The sequence below is a fragment of the Globicephala melas genome, chromosome 21, assembly GCF_963455315.2.
Source record: "Globicephala melas chromosome 21, mGloMel1.2, whole genome shotgun sequence".
Classification (NCBI taxonomy): domain Eukaryota; kingdom Metazoa; phylum Chordata; class Mammalia; order Artiodactyla; family Delphinidae; genus Globicephala; species Globicephala melas.
The window spans coordinates 30,218,828-30,238,204 of NC_083334.1; the positions used below are offsets into that span (position 1 = coordinate 30,218,828).

General features: G+C 35.9%; 1 protein-coding gene across 1 annotated transcript in view; it reads left to right on the top strand.

Moving 5' to 3' along the window:
- ADAM32 (ADAM metallopeptidase domain 32) overlaps positions 1-19,377 on the top strand; it is a 167,006-nt gene that overhangs the window by 23,191 nt on the left and 124,438 nt on the right. The window contains exons 3-6 of the mRNA XM_060291569.1: positions 6,279-6,340; positions 9,942-10,017; positions 13,175-13,251; positions 14,549-14,726. Of these exons, the coding sequence (XP_060147552.1) occupies positions 6,279-6,340; positions 9,942-10,017; positions 13,175-13,251; positions 14,549-14,726 (393 nt within the window). The remainder of the gene's footprint in view (positions 1-6,278; positions 6,341-9,941; positions 10,018-13,174; positions 13,252-14,548; positions 14,727-19,377) is intronic.

Sequence of the window (19,377 nt, forward strand, 5' to 3'; positions counted from 1 at the left end):
TTCCTTCTGCTAACTTTGGTCTTTATTTGTCCTTCTTTTTCTAATTCCTTTAGATGGTAGGTTAGGTTGTTTGATGTTTTTCACATTTTTTGAGGTCGGCCTGTATTTCTATAAACTTCCTTTTTAGAACTGCTTTTGCCACATCCCATAGATTTTGGAAAGTTATGTTTTTATTTTCATTTGTATTGAGGTATTTTCTGATTTCTCTTTGATTTCTCCATTGACCCATTGGTTTTTTAGAAGCATATTGTTTAGTCTCCATGCGTTTGTGCTTTTCTCATTTTTCTTCCTGTAATTGATTTCTAATTTCATAACGTTGTGGTCAGAAAATATGCTTGATATAATTTTTATCCTTAAATTGTTGAAATTTGTTTTATGGCCTAGTGTGTGATCTGTCCTGGAGAACGTTCCATCTGTGCTTGAAAAGAATGTGTATTCTGATGATTTTGGATAGAATTTCCTGTAGATATATATTAAGTCCAACTGGTTATTATGCCATTTAAGGCCACTGTTCCCTTATTTTTTCTGTCTGGATGATCTGTTCATTGATGTAAGTAAGGTGTTAAAGTCCCCTACTATTATTATATTATTGTTAATTTCTCCCTTTGTGTCTGTTAATGTTTGCTTTGTATATTTATATAAATATAAAATAATAAAATATATAAAATTTATATAAAAACATATGCACCCAATACAGGTATTGGGTGCATATATGTCAATCAGTGTAATATCCTCTTCTTGTATTGATCCCTTTATCATTATATAATGCCCTTCTTTGTCTTTTGTTTTAGACTTTGTTTTAAGGTCTATTTTGTCTGATATGAGAATTGCTACCCCCCACTTTCTTGTTGTCACTATGCGCATGAAATATCTGTTTCCATCCCTTCACTTTCAGTCTGTGTGTGTCTTTAGCTCTGAAGCAATTCTCTTGTAAGAAGCATGTAGATGGGTCTTGTTTTTTTTTAATATAGTTAGCCACCTTATGTCTTTTGATTGGACCATTTAATCCATTGACATTTAAAGTAATTATTGATAGATATGTACTTATTGTCCTTTTGTTACTTGTTTTCTGGTTCTTTTTGTAGTTGTTCTCTGTATTTCTACTTTTTTTTGTTTCTTCCCTTGTGGTTTGATGATTTTCTGTAGTGTTATGTTTGTGTTCCTTTTGCTGTAGTTTTTGTGTATCTGTTGTAGGTTTTTGATTTGTTGTGACCATGGGGTTCATATATGTTGACCTATAACTCTATCTACTTGTTTTAAACAGGTAGTCCTTTAAGTTCAAACACATTCTTAAAGAGCTACATTTTTTTACTCCCTCCCCCACATTTTTAATTATTGTTATCATATTTTATATCTTCATGTTTATCCCATTACTGATTATTGTAGTTATGTTTGATTTTACAGTTTTGTCTTTCAGTCTTCATGCTAGCTTATTTAAGTTGTTGATCCTCAGCCTTTACTGTATATTTGCCTTTACTAGTGGGATTTTTCCTTTCCTGTAGATTCTTACTTCTTATTACAGCCTTTCTTTTTCACTTAGAGAAGACCCTTTAACGTTTCTCTTATGTTATGTTTAATATTGATGAACTCTTAATTTTTGCTTGTCTAAGAAGTTCTTTATCTCTCCTCCAATTCTAAATGATAATTTTGCTCTGTAGAGTATCCTAGTTTGCAGGTTTTCCTTTTCAGGACTTTGAATATATCATGTCACTGCCTTTTGGCTCACAAGGTTTCCACAGAATAATCAGCTGATAGCCTTATGGGAGTTCCCTTGTGTATGACTCTACCTTTCTCTCTCTTTTTTTAAATTAGTTATGCATTTTATACATATTAGTGTATATATATCAATCCCAACCTCCCAGTTATCTTTCTCTTGCTGCCTTTCAAATTCTCCTTTTATCTTAACCTTTTGCCATTTTAATTATCATATATGTCTTGATGTAGTCTCTTTGGGTTCATCTTGTTTGGGGTCCTCTGTGCTTCCTGCATCCGAATTTCTGTTTCTTTTTCAGGTTTGGGAACTTTTCAGCTATAATTTCCAACCCCCAGTCCCTGGCCATAATCCCTTTATAATTTCAGTTTGGGTTGTTGGTTCCCTGGCTCTTGAGATACTACTGCAAGAGTTAGTAACCTTCTCTGGAGAACTGTCTTTCAGTTATTGAGCTGCCTGGGAGTTACTCGACCCCATCCCCCAGGGTAACCTTTCAGCCAGTGCCTAATTGTTACATGGGTCTAAAAGCCCAGCTCTACTGTCTCAGGTGGGAAAGACTCTGAGGCACAAGTTTTACTCTAGAGTTTCCCCGAAGTATCAGGCTAAGGCTAGAATTTATCTGAAATCATATTTTCTATTTTTTTTATTTTTTTTAATGTGGTGTGCGGGCCTCTCACTGTTGTGACCTGTCCCGTTGCGGAGCACAGGCTCCGGACGCGCAGGCCCAGCAGCCATGGCTCACGGGTCCAGCCGCTCCACGGCATGCGGGATCCTCCTGGACTGGGGCACGAACCGATGTCCCCTGAATCGGCAGGTGGACTCTCAACCACTGTGCTACTAGGGAAGCCCTGAAATCATATTTTCTTTAGCTTTATCTTCCTCCCTATTTTGCTTCTCTTACTTCCTTGCAGGTTCCTCCAGTGAGTGCTCCCTAAATAAAGCACTGACAAAAGTATCCTCATTTCAGACCCTGCTTCTAGGAAACCTGACACTAACTGACTAGTCCATAGTTTTTATTAAACAGAAAGATAAATTCTCAATGTAGGTCACTGTAAATTCAGATAAATCTACTTCTTCTGAGACCCCCAATGCTTAAAGGTCTACAGGGTTTCCAGACCTTTACTAAAATATGTTTTGTGAAGATGAGTGATATTTCTTTCCTGGAATCCTATGATTGTTTTTTGAAAATTAATTTTTATTGGAGTATAGTTGATTTAAAATGTGTTATTTTCTGCTGTACAGCAAAGTGAATCAGTTATACATATATCCTCTCTTCTTTTAGATTCTTTTCCCGTATAGGTCATTACAGAGTATTGAGTAACATTCCCTGTGCTATACAGTAGGTTCTTATTAGTTATCTATTTTATATATAGTAGTTTGTATATGTCAATCCCAAGCTGCCAATTTATCCCTCCCTTCCTCCTTGGTAACCATAAGTTTGTCTTCTATATTTGTGACTCTGTTTTATAAATAAGTGCACTTGGACCATTTTTTTAGATTCCACATATAAGCAATATCATATGATATTTGTCTTTCAAATATTTGTCTGATTTACTTCACTCAGTATGACAATCTCTAGGTCCATCCATGTCACTGCAAGTGGCATTATTTCGTTCTTTTTTATGGCTGAGTAATATTCCATTGTATATATGTGTATATATATATATGTATATATATATATATATATATATATATGTATAGGTACCACATCTTTATCCATTCATCATCCATTGATGGATATTTAGGTTGCCTCCATGTCCTGGCTGCAATGAACATTGGGGTGCATGTCTCTTTTTGAATTATGGTTTTCTCTGGATATATGCCCAGGACTGGGATTGCTGGGTCATATGGTCATATGGTAGCTCTATTTTTAGTTTTTTAAGGAACCTCCATGCTGTTCTCCATAGTGGCTGTACCAATTTACATTCCCACCAACAGTGTAGGAGGGTTCCCTTTTCTCCACACCCTCTCCAGCATTTATTGTTTGTAGATTTTTTGATGTAGATTTTTTGATGATGGTCATTCTGACTGGTGTGAGGTGATACCTCATTGTAGTTTTGATTTGCATTTCTCTAATAATTAGTGTTGTTAAGCATCTTTTCATGTGTCTCTTTGCCATCTGTATGTATTCTTTGTATTCTTTGGAGAAAGGTCTATTTAGATCTTCCACCCATTAGATTGGGTCGTTTGTTGTTTTGATATAAAGCTGCATGAGCTGTTCGTATATTTTGGCAATTAATCCCTTGTTGGTTGCTTTGTTTGCAAATATTTTCTCCCATTCTGTGGTTGTCTTTTTGTTTCATTTATGGTTTCCTTTGCTGTGCAAAAGCTTTTAAGTTTAATTAGGTCTCATTTAGTTTTTTTTGTTTTTATTTTCATTACTCTAGGAGGTGGATCAAAAAGATATTGCTGCGATTTATGTCGAAGAGTGTTCTGCCTCTGTTTTCCTCTAAGAGTTTTATAGTGTCCGGTCTTACATTTAGGTTTTTAATCCATTTTGATTTTATTTTTGTGTATGGTGTTAGAGAATGTCCTAATTGCATTCTTTTACATGTAGCTGTCCAGTTTTCCCAGCACCACTTATTGAAGAGACTGTCTTTTCTCCATTGTCCATCCACTTTGTCATAGATTAGGTGACTACAGGTGTGTGGGTTTATCTCTGGACTTTCTATCCTGTTCCATTGAAGAGGAGTGATTTTGGAACCATATGAGTGAGTGAACAGGAAAAGTGTTTTCTGAAAGTGTTGAAATTATTGTAACACTTTACAAATAAAAGTTCCAGAAGGGATCGAATTTCTTAATCATTGAAAGTCTGATATTAAAAATTAAAACACATATTTGCTGGTATTATTCAATAAATTCTCTTATGGCCTCCATTGATCAACCCCTCTACATTCTTTAAAGATCTAGCTCATTTTCTGTACATAGTCTGCAGAGAGAATGCGTGTCATGCTACCTCTCACAGTATAGTTAGAGGGAGTATATCTGGTATACTAATAACTTAATAATTATTATGTTTTCATTTTGAGAAAAATATTCATCCCAGAACTACTTTGGGGGACTTGTGCATCAGGTCCACTTTAGAAAGAGATAAAAATTCTCCAGCATCTCTGTTCAGTTATTGCATTCAGATCTCTAAGGGGAATTCTTTTCACTCATGTAAATTTTACAGCTAGGACATGTTGCTGCTTCAGTATCAGTATCCTGTGTTTGGTATTTCTGCCTTATATCTGACATATACCTGTTTTGCTTCTTTCTTCAATTTATTTCTGGTTTTACTTAAAAAAACCTTTAAAATTTTTAGAATGATTTTAGATTTATGAAGAATTTGCAAAGATGCTACCTTGAACTCCCATATATGTTCACTCAGTTTTCCCTAAAGTTAACATCTTATATAACCATGTTGATACATTACATTTATCAAAACTAAAAAATTAACATTGATACCTTACTATTAACAAACTGTAGGATTTATTTGGATTTCACCAGTTTTTCCACTAATGTTCTTTTCCTGTTCCAGGATCTAATTCAGGATACTACATTGCTGTTAGTTGTTATGTCTCCCCAGTCTCCTTTGCTCTGTTTTTCTGTTTCATGACCGTGTCATTTTTAAAGAATATCGGTCAGATATTTTGTAGAACGTCCCTCAGTTTGGATTTCTCTGATGTTTTATCATGATTAGACTGAGGTTATGAGTTTTAGGGAAGATTACCGTAGAGGTAAAGTGCTCTTCTCATCACATCATAGCAGCAGGTACATGGTATCCACTTGACTTCATAACACCAGTGATGTTGACCTTTCTGTTTCATTTTTGATCATTTACTAGACCTTTTAACAACTTGCCTTATTATCTCTTGATTTGTATTGTCTCCTTGTTGCTTCTTATTTTCACAGATCTGGAAAGGCTTATCTTTTTTTGTGTTGTGGTATTTGTGTCTTTTTGGTTTTTATATGCTTTAACTAAGTTTTCGTTTTAATGATGATCTAACTCTGGCTTTTCACATGTTCTCTTTTGCAAGATGAAATCTCATCACTTAGGTTCACTGACCAACTGATATTGCAACTCATTGCCATCCATGTTTTAACCTGAGAATAATTGGGATGGAGTAAAAAAACTATGCCAAATTTTGTTCAAGTGTCTTCTGTTTAAAAATATAGGAAGCAAGCCATACATTTCAGGAAAATGGTTAAAATAAATAATTTTTGTGCCTAATGGATTAAGTTAAGCTTCACTGATGTGTAGAGTACCTTATTATCCCAGTGATGCTACCTGAGTAGGCATTACAGCATGGCACATCGCCTCTTCTTTTAGAAGAGTTTAAAATTCAGTCACATATGCTTTCTAGTGCTGTACAGCTCCTTAGATTGGGCTTCTTTTTGTGGATATAGTAAGAATGGATAATATAATAAATAAATATTATCATTTTTGATATATTATTGCAGATTTTAAATCACACATAGTCTGAGACATTTTAAGCATTATATGGAAGGATTAGTTGATGTAAAATTGTTGTTTCACTTCTTTTATTACATTTGTCTTCACTCTCAGTTGTTCTGGATTCTCTAGGAACAGGTATCCTATATTATTCCAATAGATGAGAAACCGTATACCGTGCATCTTAGGCAAAGGTAATTTTTTATTCTTTACTTTTAGATTTAATTTTATTTATATGAATTTATTTACTTATAATAAAAATAGAGTGTTAAAAATAATGTACTTGTTTATTAAAAATTTTAGTTGTCTCAGATGAACAGACAGATGCTCTCCTGTGAATTAATTTTTTGGTCTTAATGCCTCATAGTCTTTTGTGAATAGAGGGGTTAGGAACAGGAAAAATAGGGACTTGTCTCCTGAAGATTAATCTATATGATCTTAAGTTGGCAGAACCAGCAGGACCTGTATAATCAGGGCAGGATGTGATAAGAAAGAAGTAAGTCTGTAACTGTATCAGTTAGGGTTTGATCAGGGAGGCAGGCTCACCACCAGGAAAATGAAATAAGGGATTTAATATAGAAATTAGATCATACAGTGTTCTGGAAACTGGTGAATACTTTATGGAAAATAGTACCAGCTATATACCATGCCTAAGAGAATTATGAACATATTTTAAATAACTTTCTGTAGGGTTTAATTCTCTCTTGGAAACCCAGTAGAGAAAGGCTGGCTTGGAAGCAATTTGTAACTTTCAAGAAGTAGATTTCAGTTAAATTTTGGGTGTAGAACTAGACTACATGGTATTAAGGGGAGGTGAATTGTGAGAAACTGAAAGTATTAAGTGAAAATGACTTTTTCAGAAATGTTCAGCAGAGAAAAAAAGAAGAATATGAATGCTTTTTAAGGAAGAAAAAACAAAGTATTTTGGCTGACAGGAAGTTTCTTAAAGAGAGAAGTATAAACAAGTGATTCATTGTGTTGTTAGATGCCACAAAATGGCATTGAGTAAAAGAAGTGTTAACCTACCTACTCCTTTAGACAGAAGGGAAGAATAGTAAATGACCACTCAAAGAACTTTTCAAGTGCATAAGAGGGAAAGAGAGAACTCATATTATATTTGAGTATCTTATTGAAACTATAAGCAGTAGTAAGAAATAGAGAGACTGGAGCTTGGGAGATGGATAGAGCATGTATATACTCTGTTTTTGGAAATCACCTGTATAATAATTAGGACACCATGACTAAAGGAAGTCATAGGAAGCTATTGCAAGAAACTTATATGGGAAATAATGAGAAGTATAATTATGACCATGTAGGATTTATTTATTTTTTTAAAGACATAACTGAGGTGGCAGAAAAAAAGATTAGGTAACAGATTGGACATAGTGGTAGCACAGATTTGGTGGGGCAGTGAAGGAGAAGGAGACCACATCTGCGTCAGGGGATATCCAGGAGAAATGTCCAGTGGCAGTTTGATTGATAGATAGATAGATTGATTGAAGTATAGTTGTCTTACAATATCATATTATTTTCAGATGTACAATATAGTGATTCTATATTTTTATACATTACAAACCATATAATTATGTTATATTGACTGTATTACTTGTGTTGTACATTGCATCCCTATGACTTACTTATTTTATAACTGGTAGTTCATACCTCTTAATCCCCTTCACTTATATATTAAAGGCCATTTATGACAAACCCATAGCTAACATCATACTCAATGATGAAAAGCTGAAAGCTTTTCCTCTAAGGCCAGGAATAAGACAAGGATGCGCCCTGTCACCACTTTTATTCAACACAGTATTGGAAGTCCTAACCATAGCAATTAAAAAGAAATAATATGCATCCACATTGGAAGGGGAGAACTAAAATGGTCACTATTTACAGATGGTAGGGTAACATAGAAAACCCTACAGACTCCACCAAAAAGCTGTTAGAACTAATACATGAATTCAGTAAAGCTGCAGGATACAAAATTAATATACAGAAATCTGTTGCATTTCTATACACTAGTAATGAAATATCAGAAAAAGAAATCAAGAAAACAATCCCATTTACGATTGCATCAAAAAGAAAAAATACCTGGGAATAAATTTAATGAAGGGAGATGAAAGACCTGTACTCTGAAAGCTGTAAGACATTGATAAAGAAATTGAAGAGAACACCAATAAATGGAAAGATATACCATGCTTATGCATTGGAAGAATTAATATTGTTAAAATGTCCATACCACTAACCAAGGCAATGTACAGATTCAGTCCAATCCCTATCAAAATACTCATGCATTTTTCACAGAAGTAGAACAAATAATCCTAAAATTTGTATGAAACCACAGAAGACCCCAAATAACCAGTTATATTTAGTTCAGGTCATGTGAGAGAGGTGTGGGTTTCAGAGCCATCTTTTTAATATAGGTACAAATGAGACACCAGAAATGAAAAAGATACAGAGGTGGGGGTGAATATTAATGATGAGAAGGAAAAACAACCAGAATTGAAGCCATGGAAGCATTTAAGTGAAGAAGTAAGGATCCAGATGTAGAGACTTATAAAAGTAGACAAAAAGATATGAGGGAAACCAGAGGTAAATGGTATGATTGAAGTTGAAGAGTAGATGTTTTAAAGAAGGGGAGTGTGGTCAATAGTGTGTTAGAGTAGCTTTACGTGACTCAAACTGCTTTTTGGATTTAACAACAAGCGGGTCATTAGTAATCTCTATGGCAACTGTTTTAATGGAGGATTCCCAGCAGAAGCTAGACTGGGTGGTCTAGTTACATTACATTGGATTGAGGAGTGAGCACCAGGTGAGAAAGCATAAGTAAAATAGCATAATAAGGACAGGGAATGATACCAGAGAAGGTTGAACTTAGACTTGTAGTTTCAACACCTATGTTCTGGTTAGTATGACTTTTGCAGAATCCTCTTCCACTTCATTATAGTAATATATATTTAATAGTAAAATTGAGAGAGAATGAAAGAATAGGGAATTCCCTGGTGACACAGTGGTTAAGAAACCGCTTGCCAGTGCAGGGAACACGGGTTCGAGCCCTGGTCCGGGAAGATCCCACATACTGCGGAGCAACTAAGCCCGTGCACCACAACTACTGAACCTGCACTCTAGAGCCAGTGAGTCACAACTACTGAGCCCGCATGCCACAACTACTGAAGCCCACACACTTAGAGCCCATGCTCTGCGACAAGAGAAGCCACCACAATGAGAAGCCCACGCGCCACAGCGAAGAGTAGCCCCTGTTCGCTGCAACTAGAGAAAGCCCATGCATAGCAACGAAGACCCAACACAGCCCCAAAAAATAAATAAATGAAGAAAAATTTAAAAGAAACGAATGAAAGAATAGAAAACTCTCATAATCCTACACCCATTTCGTATCTTTGTCTTGTAGTCTCTTATTTTTTAAAGGAGTATAAGATAGGAAAATTATTTTGAGTAAATGCTTATTGCTTTGAAAAAAGATTACATACAGGTCAAAAGAAGATACTACCTTTGTCAGGGATTGGCAAACTTTTTCTTTAAAGGCCCAGATAGTAAATATTTTAGGCTTGAGCATGATAATATCTTTGTCACAATGACTCAACTCTGCTGTTGTAGTGTGAAAGCTGCCATAAACCATGTATAAGTGAATGGGTATGGCTGTGTTCAAATAGAATTTTATTTACAAACGCAGAAGGTAGGTCAGATTTGGCTTGAGGGATTTAAGTTTGCTGACTACTGCTTTACATGTTTCAAAAAGAATAACTTAAAATTCTCTCATTCTTTTTTTATATTCAGATTTTTTTTAGCAGATAATTTCATGGTTTATTTGTATAATCAAGGATCTGTGAATTCTCATTCTTCAAATATTCAGGTAAGATTTAAATTTTATATTTCAAAGATTTTTAAAACCCTTTTTACATTGAATACTTTCCTAATACAGAAGACTGTATTCACAGGGGATGTATTTAAGTGATCCACTTATGCCTCATTTCACCCATTATTAGGCTTTATTGAAGTCTTGGTAAATTAAAGACAAACTAGATTGACTTACCTTCTACTCTGCCTAGAACATAGGCACAATTAAATTAATTAGTTTATATTTTGTTGAATAAATGAATATACATTAAATAATAATAAAACAAGTACAAATCTTACTGAATCTGAAATCATAGATTGAAATCCGTTCCTTCTTTTTTAGTCCCTGTCTCATCCATCAATGAATCATATTGACTCTACCTTTCAAATTATGTACTAAGATCCACCCTCTTCCTCTGTCTCTATCTGCTGATACCACTGTAAGCATCATATCTAGTTTGGATTATTGCTGTAACTTCCGGAATAATCTCCCTGTTTCCACACCTTGCTCACCTCCTCAGTTCCCAACATGACAACCAGATCAATCCTGTTAAAACCTGGTCAGATCATATCACTTCTCTGTTCAGAAGCCTCCATGGGATGATTTCTCGTTCACAAAGTGAAAACCAAAGTCATTTTAGTATCCTACAGGCTTTACACAGTCTGGTTCTCTTTACTTCTATGACCTCATTTCCAGTTATTCTCTACCTTGCTTATTCTGTTCCAGTCGCCTAGGTTTCCTTGCTATTCTTCAAACATACCAGACATGTCCTCCTTTCAAGAAATTTTCACTTTCTATTTCTTCTGATCCAGATGTTTGCTCTTTCCCAAGATACAATGTTTCTCTCCCTCATTTCCTTCAGGTCTTTGCTCAAAACCATCCTGTTAGTCCTTGACTAACCCCTGTTTTAAATGGCACTCTTAACCTTATTACTCTCTTAACTTACCTGTTTTGTTTTTCTCCATAGTGGTTATCAATATATGATGTACCATATATTTTATCTATTTATTTTCTGTTTTTTCAGTGCAGTATAATCTTCATTTCACCAGAGCTTTTGGTCTGTTTTATTCAATGATGCATCCCTAGTGCCTAGAAAAATGCCTGGCACATAGCATATAATAAAAATTTGTTGAATTATTGAAATATGTTACTTCACTTCTATTGGAAAGGACCATTACTTTCCTTTTATTGCTCCTTCCTTCTCCACATAGTTCTAACATAAAGGCATGTGTTAATAAGAAAACATACATTGATTTATACCAAAATTCATAGCACTGTCTTGGAAATTATATAATTCTCCTATTTTGTCTGTGATGATGTTTGCTGTGTCTCTGTGTTAATTACTGTGGTCAGAGACTGAACTTGGTGTGATTTCAGTCCTTTACAATTTGTTTTTGTGTTTCATGGCCCAGAATATGGTTTCATTTTGGTAAATGTTACATGTTCTTTAAAAAGAAAGTGTATTGGGCTTCCCTGGTGGCGCAGTGCTTGAGAGGTCGCCTGCCGATGCAGGGGACACGGGTTCGTGCCCCGGTCTGGGAGGATCCCACATGCCGCGGAGCGGCTGGGCCCGTGAGCCATGGCCGCTGAGCCTGCGCGTCCGGAGCCTGTGCTCCGCAAAGGGAGAGGCCACAACAGTGAGAGGCCCGCGTACTGCAAAAAAAAAAAAAAAAAAAAAGTGTATTCAATGGAATATTACTTAACTATAAAAAAAGATGAAATAATGCCATTTGCAGCAACATAGATGGACCTAGAGATTATCATGTTAAGTGAAGTAAGACAAAAACTAATATCACATGATATCACTTATATGTGGAATCTAAAATAATTATATAAATGAACTTATTTATAAAATGGAGATAGACTCAGAGACAGAAAACAAACTTACGGTTACCAGAAAGGATAGCGGCAGCTGGAGGGGGAGATAAATTAGGAGTTAGGGATTAACATATACACATGACTACATATAAAATAGATAAACGACAGGGACCTACTGTACAACACAGTATATTCAGTGTCTTGTGATAACCTATAATGGAAAAGAATCTGAAAAAGGATACATATATAGGTGTATGTATGTATGTATAACTGAATCACTTTGATATACACCTGAAGCTAACACAACATTGTAAATTAACTACACTTCAATAAAAAAAAATGGTTAAAGAAAAGAACTCTGTGCAAAAAAAAAAAAAGTATATTATATATAGTTTTTTTTTTTTTTTGCGGTACGCGGGCCTCTCACCCTTGTGGCCTCTCCCGTTGCGGAGCACAGGCTCGGGACGCGCAGGCTCAGTGGCCATGGCTCACGGGCCCAGCCGCTCCGCGGCATGTGGGATCCTCCCGGACCGAGGCACGAACCCGTGTCCCCTGCATCGGCAGGCAGACTCTCAACCACTGCGCCACCAGGGAAGTCCTATATATAGTTTTTAAGTAGGGTTTTACCTATATTAGGTTAACATTCTGTTCAACTCTTCTATAGATTCTGAATGCTAGATTTATCAGTTATAGAAATGTATGTGCTTAAAAATCTTTTAGTATGATTATGCATTTTTTTTTATTCTTTCAGTTTTGGCTTTTTGTAATTTGAAGCTATGTTATTAAATAAATACAAACTTGGAATATTTATATCTTCCTGGTGAATTGAAACTCATGTATCATTATGAAATGTCCCTCTTTATCTCTAGTAATGCTTCTTGCCTTAAAGTCTACATTTTCTGTATTAGTATCGCTTCAGAATCATCCGTTTGGTTTGTGTGGGTGTGGTCTATCTTTTTCTAGCTCTTCAATCTTTTTGTGCCCTTAAATTTTAGATGTTTCTTTTTAGCAGAATATCAGAATTTAAAGGAAATCCATACTCACAATCTTTGTCTTTTAATCGATGACCTAAATTTATATATTGGAAAATAATTTTACCTAAAATACGGGATAAAACTTTGGAAGCAGGATGTAAAATAATAATCCCAAGTATTGATCTGAAAAGAGTAGTTAATATAGTGAAAGTGGCAAATATGGGGAGACTTTTTTTCTGAATGTCACTTTATCGATACTGATATAAACTGTATATAGCCTGTGAAAAATATTCAGAAAGTTCTATTAAGTATAAAAAGTTAAGAAATCATTAGAAAGTTTTGTCAACTCCTAGGTAACCACTTTATATTTTCGCCCCCAGACTCAGTGCTACTACCAAGGATATATTGAAGGATATCTGAATTCTGTTGCCACACTTAGCACGTGCTCTGGACTGAGGTTATGTATTTTTTTGTCATTAGTATGCAAACACCATGGTTATGATATTTGTCTGCAGAGAATTTGTTAGTTTATACTAAGTGTGGAGCTGGTAGAGGATTCCCATGTGGAGGTTATTCAGTGAATAATGATAATAATAATAATAATAATCTCTTCCTCTGAATATGTTTCTTCTCTGATTTCCCTTTACTTTCCCCACTGACCAGAGACATGTCTAACTTCTTGAAGGTTTAGATTTCCTGGTGTCTTTGCTCTGTATCTTGTTTCTTCTTTAGTACAGAAATGACAGTTGAACGTGTCTGACTATAGCAAGTTGGAAGAGCTGAGTTTTGGGTAGCTTATTTTTTCAGCACATAGAGTATTTTTGATACCTACCGTGTACCAGCTACTGGCCTAGTGTTTGGAGATGTAAAAATAAATAAACAAAGCATGCTGTTTCACAAAGGGAAATCATCTTCAGAGAGAGGAAGCACTTCTATATAAACAAATAAGTATTATTATGGTACTCATTTTTCTAGTAATATCACTATCTTAATCTCTCTAAGAACTGTAGGGTTTCCTCTTTAGTGCTTGGAGAGTTTTCCATTCTGTCAGGATATTCTTCACCTTCATATTGTAGTGTAGGAGCCTTGTTTCCACAAACGAATTTTACTCAGTGCTTTTTACATGGAATTTTGAAATGTGTTTTTTAGAGAGTAGTCACTTGAACTGTTACCTGTATTCAAGAAAGAATACTTATAAAAGTTGTTTACTCTTTAAAATTTAGCTTTTAATTTCTTATTCAGACTAGGTACATAAACAAAATTCATAAATGCCTTCTAATTACTGCTGAATTTTATTTTTATGAATAAAATTACTGATTATGTATCCTTTTTTTATGCAAGCAATGTAATCATTGCAGTGCAAAACAGAAAGAAATTTATACAGATTTCTATTTGCTATTGCTTTCATTAAATTACTGACTTCGGGAACAGGAGAATGACTTGATCACAGTAATGCTGTGTACTTGCTAGCAACTGATTACATAATTTGTGCTGCGTTTATAACTATAAAGTAAATTAAATGGAAAGTTACTTTTTTGGATTGGGGAAGACCTTTTTTTATCTCTTCAGAGTCATCTCCAAAACATAAAGAGTTTGGGTCAAAATACTGAGCTCAAAAACATTCTGTATCTTTCTTCTCACTCTCCTCCTCCCCCTCCTTCTCCTCCTCCTCCTCCTTTTTTAAGGAATTCTGTCAGAGTTTTATGATATAGAATTAATTAAAAGCACTTAAATTTTTAACCTTAATTTTACAGAGGAATATTGCAGTTTGAAAATTTTTCTTATGGAATTGAGCCTCTGGAATCTGCAGTTGAATTTCAGCATCTTCTTTATAAATTAGGAAATGAAAACAATGAATTTGCAGTTCTTACTGAAAATAACCAAGACACAGAACAAAACCCAATGGACTATAATATTTTTATAAGTGAAAAAGTGAGTTATGTATGCTTTATTACTCTTTCAAGGCAGTTATTGCTTTTATTTACTTATTAATTTAATTTATTTTTTAACATCTTTATTGGAGTATAATTTTTTCACAATGGTGTGTTAGTTTCTGCTGCATAACAAAGTGAATCAGCTATATGTATACATATATCCCCATATCTCCTCCCTCTTGCGTCTCCCTCCCACACTCCATATCCCACCCCTCTAGTTGGTCACAAAGCACCGAGCTGATCTCCCTGTGCTATGTGGCTGCTTCCCACTAGCTATCTGTTTTACATCAGGGAGTGTATATATGTCCGTGCCACTTTCTCACTTTGTCCCAGCTTACCCTTTCCCCTCCCCACGTCCTCAAGTCCATTCTCTACATCCGCATCTTTATTCCTGTCCTGCCCTTAGGTTCTTCAGAACCTTTTTTTTTCTTTAGATTCCATATATATGTGTTAGCATACAGTATTTGTTTTTATCTTTCTGACTTACTTCACTCTGTATGACAGACTCTAAGTCCATCCACCTCACTACAAATAACTCAAATTCGTTTCTTTTTCTGGCTGAGTAATATTCCATTGTATATATGTGCCATATCTTCTTTATCCAGTAATCTGTTGATGGACACTTAGGTTGCCTCCATGTCCTGGCTATTGTAAATAGAGCGGCAATGAACATTGTGGTACATGAGTCTTTTTGAATTATGGTTTTCTCAGGGTATATGCCCAGTAGTGGGATTGCTGGATTGTATGGCAGTTCTGTTTTTAGTTTTTAAAGGAACCTCCATAGTGGCTGTATCAATTTACACTCCCACTAACAGTGCAAGAGGGTTCCCTTTTCTCCACACCCTCTCCAGCGTTTATTGTTTGTAGATTTTTTGATGATGGCCATTCTGACTGGTGTTAGGTGATATACCTCATTGTAGTTTTGATTTGCGTTTCTCTAATGATCAGTGATGTTGAGCATCCTTTCATGTGTTTGTTGACAATCTGTATATCTTCTTTGGAGAAATGTCTATTTAGGTCTTCTGCCCATTTTTGGATTGGGTTGTTCGTTTTTTTTGATATTGAGCTGCATGAGCCACTGGTAAATTTTGGAGATTAATTTTTGGCAGTTGCTTCATTTGCAAATATTTTCTCCCATTCTGAGGGTTGTCTTTTCATCTTGTTTATGGTTTACTTTGCTGTGCAAAAGCTTTTAAGTTTCATTAGGTCCCATTTGTTTAGTTTTGTTTTTATTTCCATTCCTCTTGGAGGTGAGTCAAAAAGGATCTTGCTGTGATTTATGTCATAGATTGTTCTGCCTATGTTTTCCTCTAAGAGTTTTATAGTGTCTGGCCTTGCATTTAGGTCTTTAATCAATTTTGAGTTTATTTTTGTGTATGGTGTTACGGAGTGTTCTAATGTCATTCTTTTACCTGGAGCTGTCCGTTTTTCCCAGCACCACTTTTTTTTTTTTTGTGGTACGCGGGCCTCTCACTGTTGTGGCCTCTCCCGTTGCGGAGCACAGGCTCCGGACGCACAGGCTCAGGGGCCATGGCTCACAGGCCCAGCCGCTCCGCGGCATGTGGGATCCTCCTGGACCAGGGCACGAACCTGCGTCCCCTGCATCAGCAGGCGGACTCTCAACCACTGCGCCACCAGGGAAGCCCCCAGCACCACTTATTGAAGGGGCTGTCTTTTCTCCATTATATATTCTTGCCCCCTTTATCAAAAATAAGGTGACCATATGTGCGTGAGTTTATCTCTGGACTTTCTATCCTGTTTCATTGATCTGTATTTCTGTTTTTGTGCTAGTACCATACTATCTTGATTACTGTAGCTTTGTAGTATAGTCTGAAGTCAGGGAGCATGATTCCTCTAGCTCCATTTTTCTTTCTCAAGGCTACTTTGGCTATTCGGGGTCTTTTGTCTTTCCATACAAATTGTGAAGTTTTTAGTTCTAGTTCTGTGAAAAATGCCATTGCTAGTTTGATAGGGATTGCATTGAATCTGTAGATTACTTTGTATAGTATAGTCATTTTCACAGTGTTGATTCTTCCAATCCAAGAACATGGTATATCTGTCCTTCTGTTGGTATCATCTTTAATTTCTTTCAACAGTCTCTTATAGTTTTCTGCATACAGGTCTTTTGTCTCCTTAGGTAGGTTTATTCCTAGATATTTTATTATTTTTGTTGCAATGCTAAATGGTAATGTTTCCTTAATTTCTCTTTCAGATTTTTCATCACCAGTGTATAGGAATGCAAGAGAATTCTGTGCATTGATTTTCTATCCTGCTACATTACCAAATTCATTGATCAGCTCTAGTAGTTTTCTGGTAGTATCTTTAGGATTCTCTACGTATAGTATCATGTCATCTGCAAACAGTGACAGCTTTACTTCTTCTTTTCCAACTTGGATTCCTTTTATTTCTTTTTCATCTCTGATTGCTGTGGCTAAAACTTCCAAAACTGTGTTGAATAATAGTGGTGAGAGTGGGCAACCTTGTCTTGTTCCTGATCTTAGAGGAAATGGTTTCAATTTTTCACCATTGAGAACGATGTTGGCTGTGGGTTTGTCATATATGGCCTTTACTATGTGGAGGTAAGTTCCCTGTATGCCTACTTTCTGGAGGGTTTTTATCATAAATGGGTGTTGAATTTTGTCAAAAGCTTTTTCTGCATCTATTGAGATGATCATATGGTTTTTCTCCTTCAATTTGTTAATATGGTGTATCATGTTGATTGATTTGCGTATATTGAAGTATCCTTGCATTCCTGGGATAAACCCCACTTGATCATGGTATATGATCCTTTTAATGTTCTGTTGGGTTCTGTTTGCTAGTATTTTGTTGAGGATTTTTGCATCTATGTTCCTCAGTGATATTGGCCTGTAGTTTTCTTTCTTTGTGACATCTTTGTCTGGTTTTGGTATCAGGGTGATGGTGGCCTCGTAGAATGAGTTTGGGAGTGTTCCTCCCTCTGCTATATTTTGGAAGAGTTTGAGAAGGATAGGTGTTAGCTCTTCTCTAAATGTTTGATAGAATTCGCCTGTGAAGCTATCTAGTCCTGGGCTTTTGTTTGTTGGAAGATTTTTAATCACAGTCTCAATTTCAGTGCTTGTGATTGGTCTGTTTATATTTTCTATTTCTTCCTGGTTCAGTCTCAGAAGGTTGTGCTTTTTAAATATTTGTCCATTTTCTCCAGGTTGTCCATTTTATCGGCATATAGTTGCTTGTAGTAATCTTCATGATCCTTTGTATTTCTGCAGTGTCAGTTTTTACTTCTCCTTTTTCATTTCTAGTTCTATTGATTTGAGTTTTTCTCTTTTTTTCTTGATGAGTCTGGCCAATGGTGTATCAATTTTGTTTATCTTCTCAAAGAACCAGCTTTTAGTTTTATTGACCTTTGCTATTGTTTCCTTCATTTCTTTTTCGTTTATTTCTGATCTGATCTTTATGATTTCTTTCCTTCTGCTAACTTTAGGTTTTTTTTGTTCTTCGTTCTCTAATTGATTTAGATGTAAGGTTTAGTCGTTTATTTGAGATGTTTCTTGTTTCTTGAGGTAGGATTGTATTGCTATAAACTTCCCTCTTAGAACTGCTTTTGCTGCATTCCATAGGTTTTGGGTCATCGTGTCTTCATTGTCATTTGGTTCTAGGTATTTTTTGATTTCCTCAGTGATCTCTTGGTTATTTAGTAGTGTATTGTTTAGCCTCCATCTGTTTGTATTTTTTACAGATTTTTTCCCTGTAATTGATATCTCATCTTATAGCATTGTGGTTGGAAAAGATAGTTGATATGATTTCAATTTTCTTAAATTTCCCAAAGCTTGATTTGTGACCCAGGATATGATCTGTCGTGGAAAATGTTCCATGAGCACTTGAGAAGAAAGGGTATTCTGTTGTTTTGGGGTAGAATGTCCTATAAATATCAAGTAAGTCCATCTTGTTTAATGTATCATTTAAAGCTTGTGTTTCCTTATTTATTTTCATTTTGGACGATCTGTCCATTGGTGAAAGTGGGGTGTTAAAGTCCCCTACTATGATTGTATTACTGTCTATTTCCCTTTTTATGGCTGTTAGCATTTGCCTTATGTATTGAGGTGGCAGCTTGCCAAGAACCATCTTTTCAATTGCTTCAAGTCCTGTGGGTCTCATAAATGCAAGCCCCCTAGCCACCAGAGCCAGGCATTGAAGGAGCATTCCCTAGGTGGTAGCTGCAAAAACTGGGGCACTTGTTTTAAAAACTAGGGCATCAATTGCATGTAAAATTCCCTTGCAGGAAAAACTGGATCTCTGGAGGGTAGCAGAGGGAGTTCTTGAAAATAGCACTCACCCTCTGAGGTATCTGGAAAGCATGACACTTAGCCCATAGATGTGTGTTTAATTAGAAGTCTGCCTCTCAGGCTGCAGCCATGATGATTAGCTAATAGGCCTCTGTAACAGAAAGACTGAGGTCTTGGATCTTTTGCCTCTTGCTGGCTGGGGCCTGGTAGCTGTTTAAGAACTCTTTCTCTGTTAGCTACTGTCCTATGGGACCCACAAGTATAAGCCCCACTGGCTGCCAGAGCCAGGTGATGTAGAGGTATTCCTGGGTAGCTGCCATAAAGATTGGAGTGCCTAACAGGGGTATGAGCTCCTTTATGATCATTACAATCCCATGGGATTAGGAA